This window comes from Ailuropoda melanoleuca, chromosome 4, assembly GCF_002007445.2.
Source record: "Ailuropoda melanoleuca isolate Jingjing chromosome 4, ASM200744v2, whole genome shotgun sequence".
NCBI lineage: Eukaryota > Metazoa > Chordata > Mammalia > Carnivora > Ursidae > Ailuropoda > Ailuropoda melanoleuca.
In genome coordinates this window covers 95,201,764-95,218,520 of record NC_048221.1, presented here as the reverse complement: position 1 = coordinate 95,218,520, position 16,757 = coordinate 95,201,764, and the positions used below count along the sequence as shown (strand labels likewise).

The window sequence follows — 16,757 nt, the reverse complement described above, 5'->3', positions numbered from 1 at the left end:
ATGTGATCAAGCTGCCCAGGACCTGGCATACAGTAGGCGCTCAGTGAATGCTTACCGAATGAATGGCCTCCCGGGTCAGAGATTTTATAATGACTGAAATCCGGATAGCAGAGAAGGTGGGAAGCCCAAGGCAGGGGAGGGGGTTATGAATGTGGGAGGAATAGGGGGGCTAGGGTGGGCCGGGCCTGTGAGGGAAGGGCCAGGGCAGAGGGCCAAGGGGGCCTTGGACGTTAGCTTGGAGTTGGAGATTTATCCTATGGTTAATAGGGAACCGCTGAGGAATTTTAAGCTAGGGAGCAGCTGTGATAAAAGGGAGTTTTCCAGAAGATGAATGTGTTAGCAGGGACCTTTGATGAAGAGATCCTGAACTTCGGAGTCAGCCTACACCTAAATTTACAGGCTGATTTTTCAATCCCGAAATTCCCAGTCCTGAGTTTGTGACACTTTAGTATGGGCTGTGAAACTCTCTCCAAATTCTCAAGCTATTTAAAAGAAAATCTGTGTCATATACCATTGCCTTTCGGGTGGAATATTGGGGAATATCAGGAAATCAGGCAAATGTTAGGGTGCCCGTCCCTATTTGATAATCGTCCCTCCTCTAAAGGCAGGGCTGGGGCTGTATTCCGGTGGGACTCGCGTGAATGTGTGTGGATGTGTGTTTCAGGAGGTGATGTCCATCCGTGTCCACTTGTAAATGCGCCCACTGTGTCTGGCAGGGATACGAGAGCTTGGCCAGAGTGGTTGCTTCTGCGGAGGGTGTGGGGGAAGCTAAGGGTCACAGGTTGGAAGGAGACCCGTTTTATTATTTACCCTTCTACACGATTTGAATTATTTACTGTGTGCACATATGACCCACAAAATAGAAGAGAGAGAGACAGAGAGTGGAAGTAGAGTGGGGAGTGTCCAATTTTTTTTCCTGATAATACATGATTGTTTTCTAAAGTAAACAATCCTACTTTGCTCTCCAAGGTAAGTTTGTGTATATGCCTCCAAATTTGAGTACACCTCGAAAAATGTAGGAATCTCTATTTATTGTATCTCTATATAACAGAACTATGCCTATATAAATATATATTTAATGTAAGTGAGATCATACCATGTGTACCATTCTGTAAACTGCATTTTAACCTCAATAAATGTTAGACGCCTTTATAAGGCCGCCCTAAAATCTCAGTGTGTCCGAAGAGCCCCCTTAGTACCGCACTACACAGCCGTGTACGTGCGGCCCTGGGCACACAAACAGGAGCTTCTCCCGGGCAGAGGTTTTCAAACAGCCACCTGGGGGGGGGGTTTAAAAAATGCAGAGAGCTGGACCCCACCTCAGATTTAGTTTCAGTTGTGCAGCCAATGTTGAGGGTCACCAGTCGAGGCTCAGTACCTAGAAATGCAGTGGCCACTCCAGAGGGCACGCGCACAGCTAGCTTTGCTGGGTTCTTTACTCCACCTGCAAGGATTACATTCTGGTCTCCCTACATTTGGTGTTATCAATCCTGAAAAATTTTTGTCCATCTGAAATTGTTCTTTTCTCATTTTAATTTGCATTTTTCCAATTCCTGGGATGGTTGACAATTTTTTTCTTAACTTTATTGGGCATTTGGGTTTTCAAAGAGAAAAGAGAGAAAAGGCGCGCCTGGGTGGCTCAGTCGGTGAAGCATCTGCCTTCGGCTCAGGTCATGATCCCAGGGTGCTGGGATCAAGCCCCGCACTGGGCTCCCTCTCCCTCTGCCTGCCACTCCCCCTGCTTGTTCTCTCTGTGTGTGTCAAATAAATAAATAAAATCTTTGAAAAAAAAAAGAGAGAGAGAAACGGAGATCCCTATTTCATAGCATACACAAAAATAAATTCCAGAGAGATTAAAGACCTAAATGTGAAAAGTACAACGTTAAAGCTTCTAAAAAGAATATAGATGAACATTGGGAAGGGGCAGAGTTTCTTAATGACACAAAAAGTGTACACCAGAGGGGAAAGGGTTGCTTATTTGATGACATGTTACATTATGTGCCAGAAGTCTCCATCAACAAAGTGAGAAAATGAGCCTCACACTATTCGCAAACCATTTAACCAATGAGGATTAGTCTCCAACACGTCCAAAGGACACCTGCCAATAGATTTTTCTCTAGATTAAAAAATCTACCTTTGACTGTTAATAAGATTGTGTTCATGTTCACTGAATTTTTACTATTTCTTTTATGAATTCCTACTCAAATATTTTTGGGGTGATTTCAATGTCCCTTTTTCTTAGTAACTGTTAAAGCTCTTTATACATTTTACGAATATTTTCCGCCGAAAGTGCCAGACTCAAACTGGCTTAATTAACAAATGAATGTATTACTTCACAAAGGTCCAGTGCTGAGTGAGGCACCCGGGGCCCTTCCTTCCACCTCTGTGCTCTGCCGGGGGCTTCAGCTGCAGACCAGCCCCTTTCACGTCCTAAAATGGCAGCAGCACCTCCAAGCACCACATGCAGACCCACCACTGCCCAGACGTCGGGAGGCTCTGCCTGCCGCTTCTTCAATGAGAGGAGACCTGTCCCAGAAGTCCCCTGCAGACATCCCTCATTGGCTCGGGTTGGTCACATGTCCCTTCCTCCATCCATCACTGGCAAGAGAGGGATTTATTACAGTTAGTTAAGACTCATCCTCTGGGGGTAGCACAGCTGTTGGGAGTCAGTCACCATGACCCTCTGTTGATGAGTAGAAGCTGCACTTTGTCACATAAAGTGTATTTTCCCAGCTTCCCATGTCTTGTAGTATGACCAGATATCAGGTGCCATATTTCCCAGTGCTCAGATGCCTCAGTTAAAAGGGGCATTAATCCAGTAGCCTTTCAGAAGAGGAGAGGACTATATTCCCTGCTCACGTGAAGGACTAAACAAGCCCTCACAACACATCCAGTCGGAGTCACTTTCTTCAAGATCACAGAGTGTGAGTCTGAGTCTTGCTCACAGGCTCCCCTTCTCTTTTGGACGTGGGTCAGGAAACACAGCATCACGGCCACCACTGCTTTCTGTCACCCTGTTTCTAGCCTTGGCCCTTTGGGCCCCTTTAAAACCAACAGTGTAATTTCAAAGCATATGAAAGGATTTGGGGGTGAGTAGGTCACACCAATCCCTGCCGGCTTTCAAATGTTTATGATCTACTTTAGGAAGTTGGGCAAATTCTTTTCACTTCTTAGACTAGTAAAGCACGGTTATGTTAGTGTACAAATTCAAATGGTATTTAGACAAACAGGGTAAAAATAAGGTGGAAGTCTTTCAATAACCCCTAATTCCTAAATTTAGTTCCCTTCCCAAGGGAATCACTGTGTGAGGTGTGAACCTTCCAAAACGTTACCTGTGGCTTGACGGGCACACAGTTTGTGTAACCCCGGTTATGGGTTTTACATATAGTAAATCATCCTGTATATACTCAGTAGCTTTTTTCATATAAGTTTGTTTTGGAGATCTTCCCATGTGAGTTCCCTAATGGTGGACATTTAGGTTGTTTCTAATTATTTGCTCTTACAAACAGTGCTATAATTAACATCCTTGTAAATGTCTCTTTGTGCATATGGGCAAGCATTTCTTTAGGGTAGCTATCTATGGTTTGGCAATTTCTGCTGTCTTTAATTGCATTGCCTGGTATCTGGCAGACGATCTTCTGCATGTACAATAACTTTTCATGTCCGTGCTCCATTATAGTGTAAGTTCTAAAAAGATGTTTTAGGCAACAATTAGGAATCTAAGTTTAAGTTCAGATTCTGTGCAGACTGCTATGGGTAGCTGAGGTGACACTTGAATGAACCGCTACACGTGGCGAAGTTTACACTTGCACAGGCAGTGGGTAAGGTCTCCTCTCCCCCCACCCCGACGTCCGTTGCAAGGCACATCATGACTTTTAAAACATTAAAATGTGGGGGAAATGCATCTTAGGACCAAGGAGTGAAGATATTTTGTTTTCCCCAAAGGAAGAGCCCTATAGCCCCGTTGCTTCACCTTCGCGTTTGAATGGTCCTTTCCTGGGAGCCGATGTAACTGCTCTTCCACAGACTCATTTCCCCTCCAGGGGGAGTGTTTCTGGACTCCTAATTCTGCCTCTCTGCGTGGCTGCTCCTGTGCCAAGATCAGGGGGCAAGCTCCCCTATCGTCTTCTTTTGGGGGACTTTTTTTTGCACATTTGTCTTTCTGTCTACTGCTCTTTCTTCTTCCCCACACTGTCCCTTTGGCACAGGGTGCTTCATTAGCTGTTCACAATCTGCATGATTTTGCATCACGATGGGTCTGATGTGAGAACATCTGCAGCAGTCAAGAGCATATTTTCCTCAGGACTTGACACCGAGCTTGCCATCAGTGTGAAGCGATCCCCCCCCTCCCTCCCTCATCTTGTGACATCTCTCAGCATAGCTTCTCCAACATCAGTTATGCCTGAGTCTTGAGTGGTGTCAAATCTGAGTTGAAAATTTGCCAGCTTCTTTAACATGATCACTAACAGACTGCTTAATTAACCTGCTGATACCGTCAATAATAGATCTTGCTGGTGAGCTAGAAAGGAGACCCATGGCCCACAGCTGGTCTCTCTTTCTCTCTCTTTTTTTCATTTGCTTAGGCTCTCAGTGCTCGTGACTCGGGAGCTGGACTTGCCAGGAGTGGGGATAGGAGGGACCAGGGAGGCTTGAAAGGAATATGGCAGAAATGAATGTTCTGGATGAGATCATGGAAATGAACTTGCTGAAACCATCTCGTGTTCTCATTGCTCAGAGACTCGGATGGCTAGGAACCTGTGCATACAGCAGGTGCTCAATAAAACGGGTCACCAGTGTACGGTCAACAGAAGAGATTACAGGGCGTGTGCCATGTGAGTAGGCAGTAAGGATTGTGGGCGTTCCATGGGACGGAGGTGGGGCTGCCATCATTTTAGGGTGGCTTATAGGGTTTTCTCTTTTTTCCATCCAGGCAGCTTAGATGAGAAGAGGGCTTTCTCGTGCCCAAGCTGTCCTGGAGGGGCTGTCTGAGGGGAAGGACGCTGTTCACTTCTTTTCCTGCTTTATGTTTCATCCCTAGTGGTTTTTGAACCAAAGTTGTACTCTGTCTGCTGTGGCTACATTTCACATCTTGGAAATTGCAGAGAGTAAGCAAGATGTCATGTCTGGGACTGGTTAGCCACCACCTCCAAATACTCTCTTCTTTGTCTCCTGCACCAGTGCGTGCGCGCGCACGCACAGCACAGGGCTAGAGAGGTTCCAGCTGTCCCCGGCTTCCCCTGACCTGGTGGGGGCTTGGGTGCAGACGCTGACGTTCCGTGTGAGCTCAGCCAGTGCCCAGAGATCCCACAGAGACGCTAAATGCAGCACGTCCTGTCATACCCAGGGAAGCCTATAAGGGTGGCTGCGTCGGGTCGCAGAATGAGCTGGTGGCGCTGCCTGAAGGCAGGTGCTCATCCCCTGGAACGCGTGCCTTTAGCTTTGCCTTTTCTGCAGCGGTGGTGGTGGTGCGGTGCTGCTGTGGCAGTGATGTGAGGGGTCCTCAGAGGGCAGAGATCAATGTCTTTCAGGGCAGAATACCCCCATATCCTCTCCAATGGTTTTGTTGGGTCTCCTGGGAACCAAGGGCCTGGCAGCCCCAGAGGTGTGAGGGATGCAGAGTGTTCCTGCCGCCACTAGAGGGCGAGTCACTAACACACAGGCCAGGTGTCCACTTCCCAAGGCCACGCTGGGGGCCTTTCTGGGCCCTAAACCCTGGGCTGGGGGCACCCAGGTCTGGCAGGAGCTTGCCTCTGGGGGTGAGGACGGGGAGATTCAGAGCCAGGACTGTAACTCAAGCCCAGCTGGCCCCAAATCCGGTCTCCCAACCTCTCCTTCTTTACCTCTGGTTCCCCTTCGCTTTCTGTCAGTCTCTGTGGAAGACAAGGGTTTCTCAACGTTTCGGACCAGATAATTCTTTGTGGTGGGAGCTGTGCATTGTAGGGCGTTGAGCAGCACCTCTGGTCTCTCCACACGAGATGACAGTAGCCACCCCCACCCCAGGTTGAGATCATCAAAAATGTCTCCAAACCTTGCCAGATGTCGCACGAGCTCGCCCCTGGCTGTGTGAGGCTGGTGAGCGATGCTGCTGTGAGGGCAGGAGGGTTCCGGTGCAGAAGAGGTCTGCCCACGGTTACCACCGCGGCTGAGTGTCGTGTGCAAACACGAGAGCTACTCAAAGATGGCATATGTGCTGTAAATACATTTTAAAACCGTATTTGGTCTCCTGCTTTTCTTCTGCAAAGACTGCGGAGCGTCTTGGTCTTCCCCTCTGTTTATCCCACCTCCCCACTTTATTGAAACGGGAGACTGAGGCTCCGAGACCCTCAGGGTCTCAAGCTGCCCCTCACCTGCAGCACCCCGTCCCCCAGCTGCAAGCACCCTCGCCGCCTGCTCCCCAGCTTTGGCTCAGGCACCAGGAGCATCTGTGGTCCTCCTCCCACTCCACCTGCCCACTAGGCCCTGCAGCCCTGCAGCTCCCCAAACCCTAGTGCCCCCCCCCACTGGAGGGAGTGGGGAAGCAGCAGGTGTTGATGCTAATCAGCGTTCACAGCCCAGAACTGCAGTCGCTCCCAGGCTCACACACTCCCCAAAATTAAACACTCATTATACAAAATTAATTGACATTAATTAGCAAAAATTAAAACTTTAAACACAGCAAGGCGCTTTTGGGGGAGGAGTGAAGCAGGCGGCCTCCACATTTGTCACCCCCCCACTCCCCACCCGCCCACCACCCTCAAGTCCCCCCACTTTTATCCTGGAGCAGGGTTGGAGGAGGTCAGGCAAGGTCAGGCACTGCACCCGCCCTGCCCCGGGCCCCAGTCCCAGCCCCCTCGAGTTCCAGTTGAGAGGAGCAGAGGGAGACTCCTGGGGCTAGTCACCAGCTGATGGGTGGCCCCCCAAACTCTGGCATCCAGTGTTTAACTAAGGAGCCAGGAAGCCTCCCTTCGGCCCAGATCTGTCATGCTCTCGTAGCCAAGGGAGGGAACCCAACCATCTGAAGTGAGACTGTAGTAGGTCAGCCTTTGGCTCTGCCTGACCACGCCCCCTGACCCCCATCCCCGAACCCTCCCATCTCCTGGGTACCCAATGGATTAGCTCCGTCCCACTTTGCTGTGTGACCTCAGATAAGTCGCCCCCCTCCCCTGAGCCTCACTTTTTCATCCATATGATGAGGGGGCGGTGCTGGGGGAGCACTGAGGTTCCTGCCTGCTCTGGCACCTGCTGTCAGAGAAGCAAATCTCTGGGAACTTGATTCGCTCTGAGGAGCAAAGGGCTGAATGCGGGGAGCTGCCATCTCGAGAAAATACCCGGAAAGGCAGCCCCAGGGACTGAGGTGCTGGTGGTGGAACATGGGACACTGGCAGGCGTCTTCAAGCCAGGGAGTGTTCACTTTGCCTGCCTGCCAGGCTCACCACGGGGAAAGGCAAGCAGCTCCCTTGATAACCGGTTGCTCTCGAGCTCCTAAACCCTGTCCCTTTCCTCCCTCACACGGGCTATTTTCCGCCTTTGCTCACCAGGTTCTCAAGGGCCCCCAAATCCCTCAGCAGGCTGGTGGGCAGACGGGCAACAGAACCATACCTTCACCCACCGCGTCTGAACGCTGACTCGACACCTACTCAGGACTGTTGCTGCTGGGGGCAGGGAGGCTTGGGTGCAGCCCTGTGGCCGTCTCCACCAGCTGGAATGGCATCCTCCCCTCTCACTCCTGCCCCCCGCTCCCCTCTCTCTCTCCAGCCAGTGCCAACATCTGCAACGTGGTCCTGATGAGGTACGGGGAGCTGGAGGAAGGCATCGATGTCCTGGATGGTGATGGCAACCTCGTGGGCTCCTCCAAGATTGCAGCCAGACACGTGGGTCATCCGGGGGCTCAGAGGGCCAGTGGGGAGGCCAGCGACTGGGAGAGGAATTCATTCCTCAGGGGTTCTGTGCACAGCGCCTTTGCTTTTGTCCTCTGGATCTGCCCTCCTTGCCCCACCCTGCCTCCCATCTGCATGAGCCGTGGGCCTCCAGGTCTGGTCCCAGCACAGTCCCTCCTTCTTTCCATCCGTCATCGCCACCGCAAGATATCCCATCTCTTGTCCCAGTCCCTCAGGACCTGGCTTCTCTGATCTGTTAATTGGAAAGGGCCAAGGAGACCCCCAGAGCTTTCTTTCCCCCACTCTGGGACCTTGGGCCCTGCTCCCTGGGCCGTCATGGTCTTGGGCCACAAAAGGAAGGTGGGAGCCGGTGGCTCACTGTTCTGTGCTAATAGGTGCTTATGCAGGTGCCACCTCACCAGGGACCGTGTGTGGCTGAGGTGGGGGTCTGGGGAAGAACAGCTTGCTGCAAGAGGGCCCTCTATCACCTCTCACTTCACCAGCCTCACCCGCTCCAGCAACTAATTTTTTTAGAAAACTCTAGTCCATTTGTATATCTCCCCGTGCTTTCTCAGCCTTTGTCCAAGTGGTGATGAGTGGCTTGTCTTCCTCCAGATTCTGAGTGCTGGCAGGGGGGTGGGGGTCAGGCGTGAGTAGCTGAGTATTCCCCTCTGCTCCAGCCGCTGTCCCGCATCAGCTGCCACGATGGGCCCCAAGCCTTACGTCTGTCAGCGAGGCCTTTTCCGTAATCCCCTGATGTGGGAAGACCCTTCTCTTGTCCCAGTGCTCCCCTCCCCACTGGTCTCCGAGAAAATGAGTGCCCCTCAAAGGCTTGTGAGGGACCCCGGGCTCGGGGGTGCCAGGGCCTGCACCGCCTCCTCTGCTTCCTGTGCTGGCTCTGGACACCCCGATCATCCCCACACCTGTTCGAGAGACTGGAGGGACCTTCTCCCAGGCCTTCCAGAGGCTGCTCATGAAGGATCCAGGCTCTGGGGAGAAATTTTCAGGCCTGAACCTATCCATCATTAAAGGGGATTTGGCCTCGATTTCCTACCCAACCCCAACCTCTCATCCAACCCTAGTGTTGCCCCCAACGTTCTGAGAAGGAGGCCAACCATGGTAACTCTCCTCATGGTGCGAACAGCAGGGAACCCCCAGGCTCTTCTGCAGCCCTGGGCCTCCCTCAGCGTGGCTGGGTCAGCCTCTTGCTGTCTAGGGGAAGGCTCCCAGGGCCTGGGAGCTATGAGCTGTTCCTCGAGCCTTCTCTGAGGGCCAGGAGCCCATGGACTTGAAGGAACTCCCCACTGGGACCATCAGGGTGCAGAAAGGCCTCTGAGCTATGCCTTGACCATGCCCACACTCCCCAGGAATCCTGGGGGAACTCCCAGAGCAAGGACCCAGGCAACCCCATATGGAGACACAGCAAACACTCAGCCGCAGCATTTCCTGCTTACAGAGCCGACCTCTTGTCACTAAGAAAGGCTCTCATCCGGAGCCAGGAGATGCAAGATCTTCCAAGTCGTTGTCTTTAAGGGGTGTCAAAAAGGAAAAAAAAAAAAAGAAATCCCAGAATCTCTGTCCTCCTTCAGCACCAAGAGCCTCACGCGGCTCAGCAGGCCCCAGCTGTTTGCTCCGGTCCTCCCAGCGCCTGCTTTGTTTTTTAGAGCATCTCGAGTCCTCCATATGCTTCCTCCCCAGCCCCTGCGCCCGCCACCAGGCACCTCCCTGGGCACAGGCCCCTTCCTGGGGCCGCTTCTGTGTTGCCACCCCTCCCCCACACGTGGCAGGTGACAGGGATCTGCTCTTTTCAAATCTGTGTGGTGGGAAGATGGGGGTGGCTTTTTTCTGGTGTTTGGAATAAGGCTTCATGAGCAATTCCATGAATTATTCCATCCCGCCAGATGTGCTTAGCAGTGGTGTACACACCTAGAGGCTCCAGAGAGGTGGCTGCCCCCACCCCGGGAACTCTGCTCACCACAGCCTCCGCTTGCCCCTCAGGCCCTGCTCGAGACGGCGCTGACGCGAGTGGTCCTCCCCATGCCCATCCTGGTGCTCCCCCCGATCGTCATGTCCATGCTGGAGAAGTGAGTTGGGGCAGCCAGGAGAGTGGGGCCACCGTTGGGGAGGAGGGTGAGAGGGAAGGGGGACCTGTCGGCCCTGGGCAGGGCACAGGAGAGCAGCTGGCAGCCTGCCCTACCCCAGTTTGCTCAGACACTCCCAGACCGTGCTCCTGGAACCGTGCCGAGAGTGTTCCCGGACTTGTACTGTGCAGGATCCCGTGCGAGGGGCTAGGAGGGATACCCAGATGGACAGCGCTGGCCTTGCCCTGAGGGCTGACCGTGCCGGGGTGTGCATGTGTGTGTGCACGTGTGTGTGCGCGTGCATGTGCTCTATTAGCACACAGTGTGGGACCTGTTGTGAAAAGAAAGTCTGAGGATTATGGTAGGAAGGCTAGATTTGGGGTCAGGGCCACCCTATTCAGGCAGCCAACCATGAGACAACTCACTACCTCCCTGAGCCTGTTTCTCGTTTATAACGTACGAGGAGTACTAACCTCCCTGCCTTCCTCCGAAGCATGTTCTGAGGACGCGTATTTGTCATGACTGTAAAGATAGAGGGGAGCACGATAGTAAGAACAGTGATAGAGTGATCCAAGTAATTAATGAGCTTGAGGTTAAATCTTGCAGCCAGAAATGCTGGTGGAAGGGCAGGCGAGGGGCTGAAGGAAGGGACCAGAGCTGACCTTCACGCAGGTTTGGGCAGGCTCTGAGGGTGAGGGTAAGTCTGGCAGGATGGCAAGGGGCAGGGAAGGATTGTAGGTGAGGGCAGCACGATGAATTCAAGCCTGGAGGTGCAGAGCCCGGCTCGCACAGGCAGAAGGGAGGCGGTGAGCACTCCCTGCTCTCCTGGCGGCCCGGCCTGGGACGGGGCACCTCAAGGCATAAGGACAAGGTCGGGGTGCTCTACCTGAGGCTCGGAAGCGGGACTTTCCTATCCCCACAGTACGAATTATAATGACAGCTCACATTTATTAAGCTCTCGCTCCCTGCCAGTCCTCTCTCAGCCAGGTCTCTGCCCAAATGCCAGCTCCTCAAAGAGTCCCTCCCTGACCACCCCATCGAGACAACAGCACCATGACTCCCTCTTCCCTCCATTGCCTAATTTGTATTCGTAGCACTTAGCAACATCGAGACTCTTGATCCAGTTGTCTGTTATCCGTCTGGTGGCCTAGAATGCCATCTCCGTGGAGGCAAGTGCCTTCTTTTTAGCTATTGCCCTACACGGCATCTAGCACAATTCCTGGCACATAGGAGATGCTTAGTGTTTGTCCGATGAATGATCTCATTTAACCATCACAACAGTACGGCGAGGTACGTATAATAGTCCCATTTCACAGATGAGGAAAGCAAGGCACAAAGAGGTTATATCATCTGCCTATAGTTATCCAATAGGAAACGACAGCACCAGGAGTGACTGGGGAGTGCAGCGGCAAAGCTGGGCTCTTCCTACCATGCGGGCTGCCTCAGGGCTTCAGATCACATCACGTGAGCGGCATGTCTTTGTGTCTCGCCCTGCATGGAGCCAAAAGAGGAGCAGATTTCGGGTCCTGGTCTCAGGCAACCTGTATTTTGATAAGAGAGATGGGCATGACCCATACACAAGTCAGCTGCAGGTGGGACTGGGCAGTATGTAAATGGGCCCAAGGTGGCCTTGAGGGGCGGGAGCACTGTGGGCTTGTCAGCAGGGACAGCTGGCCCATCCGAGATGGGCTGCCGCTGACTCTGAGAGCAGGGGGAGATTTCTGTGGAAGGCCGGCTTTCTGGGCAGGGTGTGGGTCCATTGTGTGGGGAATTGAGGAGTCTAGCCAGACAGAAGCAAAGTGTGCTCGCTGGGGCCAGCTGATGTGGAGCCCGGAGCCCAGTCAAGGAGATGATCCCTTCCTTGCCAGGGAAGAGGGGAGTCATGGGAGGGACCCGGGCAGCGGTGGGGCGTGTTGAGTATCAGGATCCAAGAAAACCAGTCTCGTATGGGAGATCCTGGGAGAGGATTTGCTCTGGTGCCCCTGGCCCTTGTGTCCATAGCTGCCTGGTGAACTGAGGCTTTCCCCGAACATCAGTGACCGCGAGTACACAAGAGGAGACCACCAGGCAAATGAGGAAGGTAGGGCTTCTGTCTTCAAGGCTACTGAATCCTGGGCCTGGAGTTTTCTGGGGGAAATGTCTGTGATCCCTTTCCAGTTGGCATGTGAGTTGGGTTTGCTGAAAGTGGGGTGGAGTGATGGTTAGTTTGGGGACTGAAATAGCTTGGGGACGTTGGGTGGGATCCTTCTAGTTCTGCACCGCCCGGCCTGGGATCTGCCCAGAGTCCAGGCTGCCATGGGTCCGGCTCAGCTCAGAGTCTGAAGAAGGTCCTCAGGGGGGCGGAGACAGGTTGGCCATTTGGTTCTGGCCGCCCTGTATTTGGTCAGTTCTTTTCTGACGTGCCTGAGAGGGTCTCTGAGGAAGAGAAGGAGCTGAGCTCAGGATCCCTGAGCAATGTCAAGACCCAGTCTGTGCCCTCGAAGACTTTTAACCTCACATCGGTCCACACACGACTGTGTGACGGGAGGGAAAGGACCGTGCAGCAGTGCCAGCGAGACGAAGGGAGGAACATGAAACCTGGGTTCCCGCTCCAGCACTTTTAGGTGAGGCTAGGCGAGGAGACTCCCTTGGCCTCAGTTTCCCCCCTGGGGAACGGTGCCATGGCCCTCTTCACCACCTCCTTTGCCAGGGCTTTGCATTTCATGCCCTCCAGGAGTCTTTGCCGGGGCTCTGCCTAGCACCCTATAGCCTTCCATGCAGGGGTGCTGGTGGCAGGGCCTCTGCCGAGATGGCTGATGGGGGAGGCCGCTCCTACCCTCTGGGAGCCCAGCCGGGTGAGACAGTCAGGACAGCCAGGGGAAAAAGACAAAAGAACACTTACAAAGCAGCCTACTTGCAAATTAATGGAGTGCAAACTAAGATTGCTCCAAGTGCTGAGGGAATGCGGCCGTGGGGAGACAAGCTGTTGTGTGGTGCAGCGGCCTCCTTGCTCTGCCTCTGTCCTCCACTCCTCCTCACCGAGAGGAGGTCCCTGGGGTTCCTGCCAGCAGAGAGAGGTGGGACGGAGCCCAGCATGGCCAGGTGTCCCTGTCTCCAAGACCGAAAGGGAAAGTCTCCAGTCGGAGACAGAGGGGCCTCTACCCCCAGCCCAGAGCCCTGGGGGAGCACGGAGGGTGCACCCCCCTCCAGCACACGCGCTGCACCGTCCGTCGGGCTGAGGGCTCCCACCCCAGCTTTACCCTCCTGAGGAGGAAGCAGGTGTTCCTCCAGGGCCTGGGAGATCCACTCCCCATAATGCGGCCAACTCAGAGGCAGGTGCTGCGGCTCTCTCCCCCAGCCCTGCATGCCTCGCCCTGGAGTTCGCCTTCCAGCCAGGTGAGGTCTCAGCAGGGTAGGGATTCAGGCCATATCCTCCTCCGTGGTTCTTGAGGCCGCTCCCCAGCCTCCCACATTCCCTGGGCTCCGGGTCTTTCCTTTCTCCAGGCATTCGCGCACACGCACATCTCTCCATCTGCATATTTCAACTCCCCCAGCTGCCTTTCCGATCCCTCCCTGCCATTTCCCTCTCCTCCTCCCCTCCCCCGTCCTGCTGTGTTCACTCTCCCTGCTCAGGGCTGGGACTTCAGGGGTTCCTGTTTGGCTGAAGTCTCGGGGCTGCCTGCTTCCTGAGTCCGGAGCACAGGCCTGGGGCTTCCTGGACCCCTTTTCCAGTACAGATTTCAGCCAGCCACCCCTGAGAGAGGAGCCAGGGTCACAGCCCCATGTGAAAGGAGGCTGTCCAGGGTCCCAGCCAGGAGTGCCTGAGGATTGAGGCCATGGCCTGCCCCCACCTGCCAGGAAGGGAGCTTCACTCTTTCTCCCTGTCACCCTCTTTACCCCTGGTGACCATCCAGTCTATGCTGCCAGGGACTTCACACCCTCCTATCCCTTTCCCCCTGCTCTGATTCCCCAGCAGGCACTGAGGTTCCAGTCACTGCCACAACTAGGCAGGAGGGTAGCCCCAAGCTCCACAGCCTCTTCAGGGCAGGGGGCTCCTATGTAAGTCTGGAGAGTGAGCCGGGGTACCCCACCTCCTTGTGCTGCTGGAGAAGTTGATCCCAGTTGGAAAGGTCTCAGAGCCCATTTCGGGTGTCTGTGACTCCCAGGGAAACCAGGAGGCCTTGGGGCTGAGTCAGTGGGGGGTGTGAGGCTCACCTGGAGGAGGAGGAGAGGATGGGGGCCCTGGACTGGGCTGAGGGGAAGGTCAGCTGGATTAGAGCTTGATCTAGGCACCTTTGCCCTGCTTCTCTTAACCCTGTGGAACTGCCCTCTCCAGTAGCTCATTGCAGGCTCAATTCAACAGCTGGGCAGGTGGCAGGGGAAGGGCCAGCGGGAAGGGCCAGAGGACAGCGTCACCAGAGTCCTCCCTCCTTCTGGCACTAACAAGAGCAAAAACAGCAACAATAACCCACGATTACTGAGCACTTACTGTGTCCGGGCCTTTTATTTGCACAGAATTTATAGTAATTGGAGCGTTATTGGTACCTTAGCAGGAACATCCTAGGCCAGAGTTTCTCAGAAGTGTGGTCGGGGGATCACCTGTTTTAGACTCATGGAAGGTTGTTTGAAATGCAGATTCCCAGTCACAGTACCAACTGAATAGGGGTCTCACTGGGGTCAGGGCCCTTGGGGGTCTGCATTGTGAAGCAGATGCCTAGACACAAAAGTTTGAGAACTGTGGCTCTCAATTTTGCTGTCTGCTCAGGGCCAGGTCCTCTTGGGATTCTTGTCCCAGGAGGTGAAGGTGGGGTGGGGTTTGCCTGCCCCCACACTGAGGCCCTGCCCCCAAGAGGGCCCCTCACCTGCCTGTGGCCACAGCCACCCCTGTTCCAGCAGGAGAGGAGCCAGAGTCTGTCTATATCCTCTTCATACCAGGAGCCAGTCCCAGTCAGGAGGCCGACACAGTTATTGGGGTCAGATTTAGTGCCACCCAACATCCCCTGGCGAGTAGTCCAGTCACCCAGCCTGCTGGCACAGCTACCCTGGACTCCCCAAGTAGAATGCTTGGCGGTCTCCGCCACGGGCCTGCTGAATTATACAAAACGTAAAGATCTGATGGGCCACGTGGGGAAGGTGTATTTGCCAGCAGGCATGGCCCTGCTCTGTCTGGAGAGCCTGTTTTATCATGGTGTTGAGGGGTCCAGGGCCTGGAGGGAGGCTTTTCATATACTTCTCCCACCCAAGAATCCTGTCGGGGGGGGTGGGTGCCAGCTGGGACACTCTGGGCAGGACACTGGCAAAGGGTTCTGAGGGCAGGAGCTGGGAGCCGTGCGGAGCGATAGCACTCGCCGGGAGTCAAGAGTCCAGGCAGCAGCCCCACCTGCCTCCTGCAGATGCGGCTGTGACCTTGGGCAAGTCATTGCCCTTCTCTGTGGCTCTTGGATCAAAGCGGACCAGGTGGTCAGTGGAGTGTGTTCTGTTCCCATACTCGGCTGTGTGTATGCATGTGTGCATGTGTGTGTGTGCCCGTGTGTGTATATGTATGTGTGTGCATGCATGTGGGTGCCCTTTTCTCCTCCCCTGGGCCTGGCTTCTACTCTGGTTTGTTCAGTATTTTCTTATGTGCTGCCTTTGAGGACCATCTTTCTCGGCTGTGTGTCTCCCCAGGGGTGGGGGCTGACGGCCTCCTCTCTTGTCTCTCCCACATGTGGCCTTCTTTGCACAGGGCTGGACACAGGGTGGAATGGGTGCCCCCCAAGTACTCATTCATGATGTGTGGTTGAGAGTTCAAGCAGCAGTGTCCCACAGAGCAGGGCCCGGGGAAAGGGTGCCAATTGGGGAAGGCCCCAAAGACAGAATTCCACCACAACTATTTAGCTACGGGCTGGCACTGGCCCAGGACCACTGGGCTGCCTGGGCCCTGGGACTCTGAGTGGGACCCCGCATGGTGGCTAGCAGCCCGCTCAGCCTGTCTTCTGGTCTCATGGAGCTCCTTCCTCTCTCCCCCACAGGACGGCTCTCCTGCAGGCACGCCCCCGGCTCCTCCTTCCCGTGCAAAGCCTTGTGTGCCTGGCGGCCTTCGGCCTGGCCCTGCCACTGGCCATCAGCCTCTTCCCGCAGATGTCAGAGGTCAGTGTGGGGAGGGTCAGTGTAGGGAGGGCAGGGCAGGGAGGGGTGTGGTTTGGCTGTTCATTAACAAACACTTATTCAGGGCCAGCTCCTTAGCCCGGAGCTAGGCACTGGGGTCAGAACCACGAATGAGACAAGTTCAGGCTCTGACCTCTCCTGAGCTGAGGACTGAGCAGTGAACATGATAATTAGACAGGGACTAGCAAATGAAGGGTGAGGACAAGGACGGGACGAGTCCAGTGGGATGCGGGAGGAGACAGTAGAGGGCCCCAGACCCAGCCTAGAGGGAAGTGGCATTTCATCGGGCCTGGAGGATGAGCTGGAGTTGGCCAGGTGCCTGGGGGAAGAGGGGACACGTCGGGGTCAGCTGGCGTAAAGGTTCTCAGGGGAGGCAGCACACAGCATGTTCCAAGAGCTGAGGAAAATCCATGTCACAAGCAGAGAGTGAGCAGAGTGAGGAGGGCCAGGCGAGGGGGCCCAGGGCAGGTGGAACTGGGCATTGGGAAGCCAAAGCAGAGAGGGTAGGTGTCCTCGGAATGGTGAGGCAATGGAGGACTGCAGATTCCTGACTGTGAGCCTGGCTGGAGCTCTGGAGGAGAAGGAGCCATCAGGAGGCAGTGGCAGGTGTCCAGCAAGAGATGGTGGCGACTTGGACCAGGCTGCTGGCATGAGCATGGAGAAGTGGGTCCTTTAAGGGAGAGTTAGGATTATG

At 54.4% G+C, this 16,757-nt stretch overlaps 1 protein-coding gene and 1 long non-coding RNA gene across 6 annotated transcripts in view; both read left to right on the top strand.

Moving 5' to 3' along the window:
- Window positions 1–16,757, top strand: part of SFXN5 (sideroflexin 5) — a 110,854-nt gene that overhangs the window by 75,758 nt on the left and 18,339 nt on the right. For 4 of the 5 annotated variants that reach the window (XM_002914877.4, XM_034659349.1, XM_034659348.1 and 1 more), the window contains 3 exons: window positions 7,735–7,850; window positions 9,855–9,940; window positions 15,928–16,045. In XM_002914877.4, the coding sequence (XP_002914923.1) occupies window positions 7,735–7,850; window positions 9,855–9,940; window positions 15,928–16,045 (320 nt within the window). The remainder of the gene's footprint in view (window positions 1–7,734; window positions 7,851–9,854; window positions 9,941–15,927; window positions 16,046–16,757) is intronic. The other variant, XM_034659350.1, reaches the window with a different exon arrangement.
- Window positions 1,855–6,214, top strand: LOC117801992. The gene is made up of 2 exons (XR_004624964.1): window positions 1,855–4,832; window positions 4,931–6,214. It is a non-coding gene; the product is annotated as an uncharacterized LOC117801992 (long non-coding RNA).